A 12,399-nucleotide genomic window follows, 5' to 3' on the forward strand; every position below is an offset into this window, starting at 1 on the left:
TCTTTTTTGTAGAAAAATTTATTTTCTTTTAGATGTTATCCAGTAATGGGATTACTAAGTCAAATGATAGTTTGTTTTAGTTCTTTCAGAAATCTCCAAACTGCTTTCCACAGTGGCTGAACTAATTTACATTCCCAGCAGTGTATAAGCATTCCCCTTTCTCCATGTTCTGGCCAGCATCTATTGCTTTTTTACTTGCTAATAGTAGACATTCTGACTGATACGAGATGGTTATCTCATTGTGATTTTGATTTGCATTTTTCTGATGATTAGTCTTGTTGAGCATTTTTTCATATGTTTGTTGTCTTCTTGCATGTCCTCTTTTGAGAAGTATCTGCTCATATTCTTTGCCCACTTTTTAATGGGATTACTTGTTTTTTGCTTACTGAGTGGTTTAAGTTCTTTATACATTATGGAAATTAGACTTATTGGATGCATAGCTTTCTGAGAATTTTCTCCCATTCTGTAGGTTGCCTGTATACTCTGTTGATCGTCTCTTTTGCTCTGCAGAAGGTCTTTAATTTAATTAGGTTCCAGTTGTCACATTTTTTGTTGCTATAGCTTTTGAACACTTAGTCATAAATTATTTCCGAAGATTGATGTTCAGAATGATGTTTCCCAAGTTTTCTTCCAGGATTCTTATAGTTTGAGGTCTCACATTTATCTCTTTAACATATCTTGAGTTAATTTTTGTATGTGGTAAAATGTAGGTGTCCAGTTTTATTTTTTTGGTATATTGCTAGCCTATTATCCCGGCACCATTTATTGAATAAGTCCTTTCTCCATTGCTTACTTTTGCTGACTTTGGTAAAGATCAGATAACCGTGCGTGCGTGTGTGTGTGTGTGGCTCTCTTTCTAGGTTCTCTATTCTGGTCTATGTTACTGGTTTGTACTAGTGTCATGCTGTTTTGGCTACTGTAGCTCTATAGTATGTCTTGAAATCAGATAATGTGGTGCCTCCAGCTTAGTTCTTTTTGCTAAGGATTGCTATGGCTATTTGGGTTCTTTTCCAGTTTCATATGAATTTTAGAATAGTTTTTCTAATTCTGTGAAAAATGGCATTGTGATTTGATAGGAATAGCACTGAATCTGTGGTTTGCTTGGGGTCGTATGGCCATTTTTAATGATATTGATTATGTTAATCCATGAGTATGGACTGTTTTTCCATTTGTTTATGTCCTCTCTGATTTCTTTGAGTAGTGTTTGATAATTCTCTCCTTGTAGAGATATTTTGTTTACTTGGTTAGATGTATTCTAGATATTTTATTTTTTGGTAGCTATTATTAATTGAATTGTATTCTTGATTTGGTTCTCAGTTTAACATTACTGATGTTTAGAAGTGCTACTGATTTTTGTACATTGATTTAGTAACCTAAAAATTTAGTGAATTCATTTATCAGCTCCAGGAGCTTTTTGACAGAGTCTTTAGAGTTATCTAGATATAGAATCATATAGTCCACAAAGAGAGATAGTTTGACTTCTTCTTTTCCTATTTGAGTGCCTTTTGTTTCTTTCTCTTGACTGATTGCTCTGCTTAGGACTTCTGGAACTATGTTGAACTATGGTGAGAGTGGGCACCCTTGTCTTGTTCCAGTTTTCAAGGGGGAATGCCTTCAGATTTTGTCCATTCATTATGACATTGGCTGTGAATTTGTCATAGATTGCACTTATTTTGAGGTACGTTGCTTTGATGCTTAGTTTGTAGAGAATTTTTATAATGAAGGGATGTTGCATTTTATTGAAGGCTTTTTCTGCATCTATTGAGATAATCATGTGGTTCTTGTCTTTGGTTCTGTTTATATGCTGGATTACGTTTATTGATTTGCGAATGTTGAACCAACCTTGCATCCAAAGAATGAAGCCTACTTGATCATGGTGAATTAACTTTTGAGGTGCTGTTGAATTTGGTTCACTGATGGTTTTGAATCTATGTTAATCAGGATTATTGGCCTGTAGTTTTCTTTTTTCGTTGTGTCTTTGCCAGGTTTTGGTATCAGAGACCTGATGCTGGTTTCATAGAATGAATTGCAAAGGAGTCCCTCCTGCTCAATTTTTTTTTTTTTTTCTCTATTAGCATTTTATTTTAAAAACTAAGAATGCATTGCACTCTCTCAATTTCCATTTTTTTTTTTTTTATTATACTTTAAGTTCTAGGGTACATGTGCATGACGTTTATATCATGTATAACTCCCCAATGCAATCCCTCCCTCCTCCCCCCTCCCCATGATAGGCCCCAGTGTGTGATGTTCCCCTTCCCGAGTCCAAGTGATCTCATTGTTCAGTTCCCACCTATGAGTGAGAACATGCGGTGTTTGGTTTTCTCTTCTTGTGATAGTTTGCTAAGAATGATGGTTTCCAGCTGCATCCATGTCCCTACAAAGGATGCAAACTCATCCTTTTTGATGGCTGCATAGTATTCCATGGTGTATATGTGCCACATTTTCTTAATCCAGTCTGTCACAGATGGACATTTGGGTTGATTCCAAGTCTTTGCTATTGTGAATAGTGCCGCAATAAACATACGTGTGCATGTGTCTTTGTAGTAGAGTAATTTATAATCCTTTGGGTATATACCCAGTAGTGGGATGGCTGGGTCATATGGTACATCTAGTTCTAGATCCTTGAGGAATCGCCATACTGTTTTCCATAATGGTTGAACTAGTTTACAATCCCACCAACAGTGTAAAAGTGTTCCTATTTCTCCACATCCTCTCCAACACCTGTTGTTTCCTGACTTCTTAATGATTGCCATTCTAACTGGTGTGAGATGGTATCTCATTGTGGTTTTGATTTGCATTTCTCTGATGGCGAGTGATGATGAGCATTTTTTCATGTGTCTGTTGGCTGTATGGATGTCTTCTTTTGAGAAATGTCTGTTCATATCCTTTCCCCACTTTTTGATGGGGTTGTTTGTTTTTTCTTGTATATTTGTTTGAGTTCTTTGTAGATTCTGGATATTAGCCCTTTGTCAGATGAGTAGGTTGCAAAAATTTTTTCCCATTCTGTAGGTTGCCTGTTCACTCTGATGGTAGTTTCTTTAGCTGTGCAAAAGCTCTTTAGTTTAATTAGATCCCATGTGTCAATTTTTGCTTTTGCTGCCGTTGCTTTTGGTGTTTTAGACATGAAGTCCTTGCCCATGCCTATGTCCTGAATGGTACTACCTAGATTTTCTTCTAGGGTTTTTATGGTATTAGGTCTAACATTTAAGTCTCTAATCCATCTTGAATTAATTTTCGTATAAGGGGTAAGGAAAGGATCCAGTTTCAGCTTTCTACTTATGGCTAGCCAATTTTCCCAGCACCATTTATTAAATAGGGAATCCTTTCCCCATTTCTTGTTTCTCTCAGGTTTGTCAAAGATCAGATGGCTGTAGATGTGTGGTATTATTTCTGAGGACTCTGTTCTGTTCCATTGGTCTATATCTCTGTTGTGGTACCAGTACCATGCTGTTTTGGTTACTGTAGCCTTGTAGTATAGTTTGAAGTCAGGTAGCGTGACGCCTCCAGCTTTGTCCTTTTGACTTAGGATTGTCTTGGCAATGCGGGCTCTTTTTTGGTTCCATATGAACTTTAAAGCAGTTTTTTCCAATTCTGTGAAGAAACTCATTGGTAGCTTGATGGGGATGGCATTGAATCTATAAATAACCTTGGGCAGTATGGCCATTTTCACGATATTGATTCTTCCTATCCATGAGCATGGTATGTTCTTCCATTTGTTTGTGTCCTCTTTGATTTCACTGAGCAGTGGTTTGTAGTTCTCCTTGAAGAGGTCCTTTACATCCCTTGTAAGCTGGATTCCTAGGTATTTTATTCTCTTTGAAGCAATTGTGAATGGAAGTTCATTCCTGATTTGGCTCTCTGCTTGTCTGTTACTGGTGTATAAGAATGCTTGTGATTTTTGCACATTAATTTTGTATCCTGAGACTTTGCTGAAGTTGCTTATCAGCTTAAGGAGATTTTGGGCTGAGACGATGGGGTTTTCTAAATATACAATCATGTCATCTGCAAACAGGGACAATTTGACTTCTTCTTTTCCTAACTGGATACCCTTGATTTCTTTCTCTTGCCTGATTGCCCTAGCCAGAACTTCCAACACTATGTTGAATAGGAGTGGTGAGAGAGGGCATCCCTGTCTTGTGCCAGTTTTCAAAGGGAATTTTTCCAGTTTTTGCCCATTCAGTATGATATTAGCTGTGGGTTTGTCATAAATAGCTCTTATTATTTTGAGGTACGTTCCATCAATACCAAATTTATTGAGCGTTTTTAGCATAAGGGCTGTTGAATTTTGTCAAAAGCCTTTTCTGCATCTATTGAGATAATCATGTGGTTCTTGTCTTTGGTTCTGTTTATATGCTGGATTACGTTTATTGATTTGCGAATGTTGAACCAGCCTTGCATCCCAGGGATGAAGCCCACTTGATCATGGTGGATAAGCTTTTTGATGTGCTGCTGAATCCGGTTTGCCAGTATTTTATTGAGGATTTTTGCATCGATGTTCATCAGGGATATTGGTCTAAAATTCTCTTTTTTTGTTGTGTCTCTGCCAGGCTTTGGTATCAGGATGATGTTGGCCTCATAAAAAGAGTTAGGGAGGATTCCCTCTTTTTCTATTGATTGAAATAGTTTCAGAAGGAATGGTACCAGCTCCTCCTTGTACCTCTGGTAGAATTCAGCTGTGAATCCATCTGGTCCTGGACTTTTTTTGGTGGGTAGGCTATTAATTGTTGCCTCAATTTCAGAGCCTGCTATTGGTCTATTCAGGGATTCAACTTCTTCCTGGTTTAGTCTTGGGAGAGTGTAAGTGTCCAGGAAATTATCCATTTCTTCTAGATTTTCTAGTTGATTTGCGTAGAGGCATTTATAGTATTCTCTGATGGTTGTTTGTATTTCTGTGGGGTCGGTGGTGATATCCCCTTTATCATTTTTTATTGCGTCTATTTGATTCTTCTCTCTTTTCTTCTTTATTAGTCTAGCTAGCGGTCTGTCAATTTTGTTTATCTTTTCAAAAAACCAACTCCTGGATTCATTGATTTTTTGGAGGGTTTTTTGTGTCTCTATCTCCTTCAGTTCTGCTCTGATCTTAGTTATTTCTTGCCTTCTGCTAGCTTTTGAATGTGTTTGCTCTTGCCTCTCTAGTTCTTTTAATTGTGATGTTAGAGTGTCAATTTTAGATCTCTCCTGCTTTCTCTTGTGGGCATTTAGTGCTATAAATTTCCCTCTACACACTGCTTTAAATGTGTCCCAGAGATTCTGGTATGTTGTATCTTTGTTCTCATTGGTTTCAAAGAACATCTTTATTTCTGCTTTCATTTCGTTATGTACCCAGTAGTCATTCAGGAGCAGGTTGTTCAGTTTCCATGTAGTTGAGCGGTTTTGATTGAGTTTCTTAGTCCTGAGTTCTAGTTTGATTGCACTGTGGTCTGAGAGACAGTTTGTTATAATTTCTGTTCTTGTACATTTGCTGAGGAGTGCTTTACTTCCAATTATGTGGTCAATTTTGGAATAAGTGCGATGTGGTGCTGAGAAGAATGTATATTCTGTTGATTTGGGGTGGAGAGTTCTATAGATGTCTATTAGGTCCGCTTGGTGCAGAGATGAGTTCAATTCCTGGATATCCTTGTTAACTTTCTGTCTCGTTGATCTGTCTAATGTTGACAGTGGAGTGTTGAAGTCTCCCATTATTATTGTATGGGAGTCTAAGTCTCTTTGTAGGTCTCTAAGGACTTGCTTTATGAATCTGGGTGCTCCTGTATTGGGTGCATAGATATTTAGGATAGTTAGCTCTTCCTGTTGAATTGATCCCTTTACCATTATGTAATGGCCTTCTTTGTCTCTTTTGATCTTTGATGGTTTAAAGTCTGTTTTATCAGAGACTAGGATTGCAACCCCTGCTTTTTTTTGTTCTCCATTTGCTTGGTAGATCTTCTCCATCCCTTTATTTTGAGCCTATGTATGTCTCTGCATGTGAGATGGGTCTCCTGAATACAGCAGACTGATGGGTCTTGACTCTTTATCCAGTTTGCCAGTCTGTGTCTTTTAATTGGAGCATTTAGTCCATTGACATTTAAGGTTAATATTGTTATGTGTGAACTTGATCCTGTCATTATGATATTAACTGGTTATTTTGCTTGTTAGTTGATGCAGTTTCTTCCTAGCCTCGATGGTCTTTACATTTTGGCATGTTTTTGCAATGGCTGGTACCGGTTGTTCCTTTCCATGTTTAGGGCTTCCTTCAGGGTCTCTTGTAAGGCAGGCCTGGTAGTGACAAAATCTCTAAGCATTTGCTTATCTGTAAAGGATTTTATTTCTCCTTCACTGATGAAGCTTAGTTTGGCTGGATATGAAATTCTCGGTTGAAAATTCTTTTCTTTAAGAACGTTGAATATTGGCCCCCACTCTCTTCTGGCTTGTAGAGTTTCTGCCGAGAGGTCTGCTGTTATTCTGATGGGCTTCCCTTTGTGGGTAACCCGACCTTTCTCTCTGGCTGCCCTTAAGATTTTTTCCTTCATTTCAACTTTGGTGAATCTGGCAATTATGTGTCTTGGAGTTGCTCTTCTGGAGGAGTATCTTTGTGGCGTTCTCTGTATTTCCTGAATTTGAATGTTGGCCTGCCCTACTAGGTTGGGGAAGTTCTCCTGGATGATATCCTGAAGAGTGTTTTCCAACTTGGTTCCATTTTCCCCCTCACTTTCAGGCACCCCAATCAGACGTAGATTTGGTCTTTTTACATAATCCCATACTTCTTGCAGGCTTTGTTCATTTCTTTTTCTTCTTTTTTCTTTTGGTTTCTCTTCTCGCTTCATTTCATTCATTTGATCCTCAATCGCTGATACTCTTTCTCCAGTTGATCGAGTCGGTTACCGAAGCTTGTGCATTTGTCACGTATTTCTCGTGTCATGGTTTTCATCTCTGTCATTTCGTTTATGATCTTCTCTGCATTAATTAGTCTAGCTGTCAATTCTTCCACTTTTTTTTCAAGATTTTTAGTTTCTTTGCGCTGGGTACGTAATTCCTCCTTTAGCTCTGAGAGGTTTGATGGACTGAAGCCTTCTTCTCTCATCTCGTCAAAGTCATTCTCTGACCAGCTTTGATCCGTTGCTGGCGATGGGCTGCGCTCCTTTGCAGGGGGAGATGCGCTCTTATTTTTTGAATTTCCAGCTTTTCTGCCCTGCTTCTTCCCCATCTTTGTGGTTTTATCTGTCTCTGGACTTTGATGATGGTGACGTACTGATGGGGTTTTGGTATAGGTGTCCTTCCTGTTTGATAGTTTTCCGTCTGACAGTCAGAAGGACTGTCTGTTGGTCTGTTAGAGATTGCTTGAGGTCCACTCCAGACCCTGTTTGCCTGGGTATCAGCAGCAGAGGTTGCCGAAGATAGAATATTGCTGAACAGCGAGTGTACCTGTCTGATTCTTTCTTTGGAAGTTTCCTCTCAGGGGTGACGCCACCCTGTGAGGTGTGGGGTATCAGACTGCCCCTAGTGGGGGATGTCTCCCAGCTAGGCTACTCAGGGGTCAGGGACCCACCTGAGCAGGCAGTCTGTCCGTTCTCAGATCTCAACCTCCGCGTTAGGAGATCCACGGCTCTCCCCAAAGCTGTCAGACAGAGTCGTTCGGGTCTGCAGCGGCCCCGCTCTTTCCCCTAATGGACTGCAGCTGTGCGCTGTCCGCAGCGGTAGAGTCTACAGAGACAGGCAGGCTTCCTTGAGCTGCTGTGAGCTCCACCCAGTTCGAGCTTCCCAGCGGCTTTGTTTACCTACTTAAGCCTCAGCAATGGCGGGCGCCCCTCCCCCAGCCTCGCTGCTGCCTTGCGGATAGATCGCCGCAGACGGCTGTGTTAGCAGTGAGGGAGGCTCCGTGGGCGTGGGACCCTCCCGGCCAGGTGTGGGATATATTCTCCTGGTGTGCCTGTTTCCTTAAAGCACAGTATTGGGGTGGGAGTTACCCGATTTTCCAGGTGTTGTGTGTCTCAGTTCCCCTGGCTAGGAAAAGGGATTTCCTTCCCCCTTGCGCTTCCAGGTGAGGCGATGCCTCGCCCTGCTTCAGCTCACGCTGGTCAGGCTGCAGCAGCTGACCCGCACCGATTGTCCGGCACTCCCTAGAGAGATGACCCCAGTACCTCAGTTGAAAATGCAGAAATCACCGGTCTTCTGTGTTGCTCGCGCTGGGAGTTGGAGACTCCTGCTCAATTTTTTGAAATAATTTCAGTAGAATTGGCACCAGCTCTTCTTTTTACATCTGGTAGAATTTGACTGCAGATACTTTTGGTCTGCGCTTTGTTTTTGGTTGGTAGATTTTTAGTACTGTTTTCACTTCAGAACTTGATACTAGTCTGCTCAGGGTTTCAATTTCTTCCTTATTAAATCGGGAGTTTGTGGGTTCCCGGGATTTTATCCATTTCTTCTATATTTTCTAGTCTATTTGCATAAAAGTGTTCATAATATTCTCTGAGAATCTTTTCTATTTCTGTGGGATTGGTTGTAATGTCACCTTTGTCCTTTCTGGTTGTGCTTAGTTGGATTTTTCCTTTTTTTTGTTTTACCTTAGTGAATCTAGCTAGCAACCTACCAATCTTATTTATCCTTTCAATAAAACAAATTTTGGTTTCATTAATTTTTTATATAAACTTTTGGGTCTCAATTTTGTCCAGTTCTGTTCTGATTTTAGTTATTTCTTGTCGTCTGCTAGCTTTGTGGTTGATTTGCTCTTGTTTTTCTAATTCCTCTATATGTGATGTTAGATTATTAATTTGACATCTTTCTACATGTTTCCTATTGTAGAAACATTAAATTTTGGTAGAACAGCTATGCGGGATGATTTGTTGTGCTGAATGTTAACAACTGGGGCTAATTTAAAAGAACTTTTTCCCTATCAATTTTAAAGTTTCTTTTACTTCCTTATTTCTGAAGCTGTAGATTAAAGGATTCAACATGGGAATAACAGTGCCATAAAATATAGAGGCCACTTTCATATTCTCCTGGGAATTATTAGACTGAGGCTGTAAGTACATGTAAGAGAGTGTCCCATAGAAAATGGTGACTGTAGTCAGGTGGGAGGCACATGTGGAGAAGGATTTTTTCCTCCCTGCACTAGAAGACATTTTCAGGATGGTGGCCATGATGTAGATGTAGGAAAAGATGATGACCAACCCAGTGAACATCAAGTTAAATCCCACAAAGACAACAAGTAGCATGAGGTTGATGTCAATACTGGAGCATGAAAGGGCAAGAATTGGGGGCCCATCACAGAAAAAGTGATTGATGTTATTGGACTTGCAGAAGGACACAGAAAATGTAAAACCTGTATGTACAGAGGCATTTATTGAGCCCATGATGTACGAACCAGCTACCAAATGGATGCAGACTCTTCGGGACATGATTACCATATAGTGAAGGGGCTTACAGATTGCAACATAACGGTCCACTGCCATCATAGCCAGGAGATAACAGTCACTGGTTGCAAATGTTGCATAAACCAAAAATTGTATCACACAGCCCTGAAATGATATAAAATTCTTTTCTTCTGTGAAGCTTTGGAGCAGCTTGGGAGTGATAGCAGAAGTGTAACAGATATCAACACAAGCCAAATGTTGTAGAAAAAAGTACATGGGTGTTTGAAATCTGGAATCTGTGTTGATGAGTAAGATTATTCCAGTATTACCCATTATGGAGGTCGCATAGATGAGAAGGAATACAATGAAGAGGATATGCCAAAACTCTTGTTGGGCACCAAATCCCAGAAGACAGAATTCAGTCACTTCAGTGCTGTTTCCTCGTGCCATGGCTACCAAAAGTCTAGAAAGGACCAAAAGAAGGACCCAGAAAAGAAGGGAAATCTTTGAGACTTCTTGCAGTGAAATGACTCTATATTTCATGTCACTTTTTTCTATTTGGATTTTCATGACAAACACTCACAATAGTGTTATTTACATCTCAAATGTAAAAATTTACTTACAATCATCAAGTAAAGAGTGATTTACTTGATGAAAGAGGAAATGAATTTGTCTTCAAAATGAAAAAGTTTGTCTCAGAAGAAGACTGACTTCTAATGTGTGTAGTTCTTAGAAATATTGAACAATTTTTCATTATATTAAACAGGCATCCATAGCTAAAGTAATATTAAAACATAATTTTGTACCCCTTTAGAAACCTGTAATTATTCACAGCCACCTAGTCTTTTAATTTTGGATAAAGCTCTTGAAATTAGTCGAATAAATTACAGTTAAATTTCCCTAAATATGTTCACGTTTTACATATGTTTGAGGTCTTCAAAGTATCTTTGTATTAGTATCCTTAGAATGCAGCTCCCATCTAGGTGATATTCTTTACAAGCAAAATAAACCTGTTGTATAATGGATATCTGAGAGCCTTACATTTTCTATTGCTTTTTTTTTTTTTTTTTTCCTGTTCTGTAGTGGAGGAACAAGAAAGCAGAAACAATTCTTTTCAATTTAACATTTAGTGAATATTGAAGTATATTAAGTTAGTATAAGTTTCTTCCTAGGGTAAATTTACCGTAAAATGAAAGAAATGCAGCCCTTTCAAAAAGTGTTTCTTTCATTTGGATAAACACTTACTAGAGGAAGCTTGAATAGGCCAGAGGTCTACTTAAATTAGAATTTTGATAGAATAATGACATTTATCATATCAACTTGACTTTAATTATCTGGATTTAAATAAAATAACATGAAAATATGAGGATGCTTTTCAAGAGCTAAGGAAACTGGTGTAACCCCGCTCCAATCGCGCACAGAATCTGTACATTTCTATGTTTTCATTGAGCTCATTGTTGGCTGGTTCAATATGAAGTATTTTGTTTCATCTATGTTGAAGGTGTTTTCTAATCAAATAGATGCTACAAAGAAAATGGCCAACGATCTAAGCTTTTTGAAAACATTAATGTTTGGTGGCACATGTGAAGGTTTGTTACATAGGTAAACTCATGCCACGGGGGGTTTACCCTAGCATTTTATACATGCTTAACATATGGGTAGTGCTGGGTTTCTCAGTCTTCATTAATAGTTAGCCTTGTGCAGTGGAAAGGAAATAGGTAACCCTGGTTTTGAATTTTTGCCTCACCAGTTAATAGAAAAAAGCATATAATTCCTTTTGGCCCTAGTTACTTCCCCTGTACAATGGGGATCACAGAACTCATCTAGAAGTTAATTATGTTCATTCACTTGTTTATAGTATCAATAACATGCATATTATATATAATATTATGTAACTTGCATTGAAAACAAATTAACAAAAATCTTCTAATAGCAAAATCAGGAAATAGAATTGTATACATTTCAGTAGATTTATATTATTTATTAATACCTAGTCTAAGGCAGAGAGATAAATATGTACTCTTATGGAGTCAAAAGAGAAAAGCATGTTGTAGAAAAATATGTAGATTTGGACCATTTGAAAAACTAAACTCTCCGTCACTCTTAATGTCTCTTGCTTTCATTCTCTTTATTTATTTGTGGATAAATGTCAGAAAATGTGCACACCAAATTCAAGTATAGTTATTCATGGGTGTGGCATTAGGTAAAAAAGAACATTATTTTCTAAACTTACAAACTTCTGAACTTTCACTTTTATAATGGGAATTCATGATGTTTATTGTTTTAAAAATGAAGAAAACTATGTTTTATGTGGTCATTGATGCCCCCTAAAGTTGCCTGCCATTTCATTAGTTTAACTATTTTTTGTTTTTTGTTTCTCTCTTCTTTTTCCTGAATTTCTGTGGACCACTTGAACTTTTTCTTATAATCCCAGTTTGGTGCAGTTATAGTATTTTTTTTTTTTTTGTATAGTGTTTTTATTAGATATCTTTGTATAGCCCTTTTTAGTGGCTGCTGTAGGTGTTGCATTATATGGGCATGGCTTGTTTTATTGTGCTTCACGGATATTGCATTTTTAAAAAATAAAATTAAAGGTTTGTGGCAATCCTGCATTAAGCAAGTCTATTAGCAGCATTTTCCAGCAGCACGTGTTCATTTAATATCCTCGTGTCAGCATTTTTAGCAAGAAGTATTTTTGTATAAAGGCATATACTTTTTTAGACATAATGCTATTGCACATTTAATAGACTGCAGTGCAGTATAAACATAACTTTTGTATGCACTGGGAAACCAAAATATTTGTGTGAGTTACTTTATTGTGAGAGTCACTTAATTGAGGTGGTCTGGAACGAAACCCACAATGTCTCTGAGATATGTTTGTATAATCATAACTTGTGTCCATTTTACCAGTTTTAGTGAAGTGTGGAAAGCTTACTTCCTTTTTCATTTCTTTATTGTCTCCCACTTATAATTGTCTTAACCATTTCCTCTACATACACTGAGAACTGCCTTAGGCAGTGTTATAATTTTTGCTTCAACCCTCAATCACCACTTTAAAAACTCAAGATAG

General features: G+C 38.1%; 1 protein-coding gene across 1 annotated transcript; it reads right to left on the reverse strand.

The window, feature by feature from the left end:
• Positions 1–8,831: 8,831 nt before the first annotated feature.
• LOC117081592 (olfactory receptor 5AK2) lies at positions 8,832–9,815 on the reverse strand. The gene has a single exon (XM_033207743.1). It carries the CDS (start codon positions 9,777–9,779, stop codon positions 8,850–8,852), a length of 930 nt encoding a protein of 309 aa, XP_033063634.1. The 5' UTR covers positions 9,780–9,815; the 3' UTR covers positions 8,832–8,849.
• Between the last annotated feature and the right edge of the window lie 2,584 nt (positions 9,816–12,399).

Source organism: Trachypithecus francoisi, unplaced genomic scaffold (assembly GCF_009764315.1).
Source record: "Trachypithecus francoisi isolate TF-2019V2 unplaced genomic scaffold, Tfra_2.0 Lachesis_group8, whole genome shotgun sequence".
Classification (NCBI taxonomy): Eukaryota; Metazoa; Chordata; class Mammalia; order Primates; family Cercopithecidae; genus Trachypithecus; species Trachypithecus francoisi.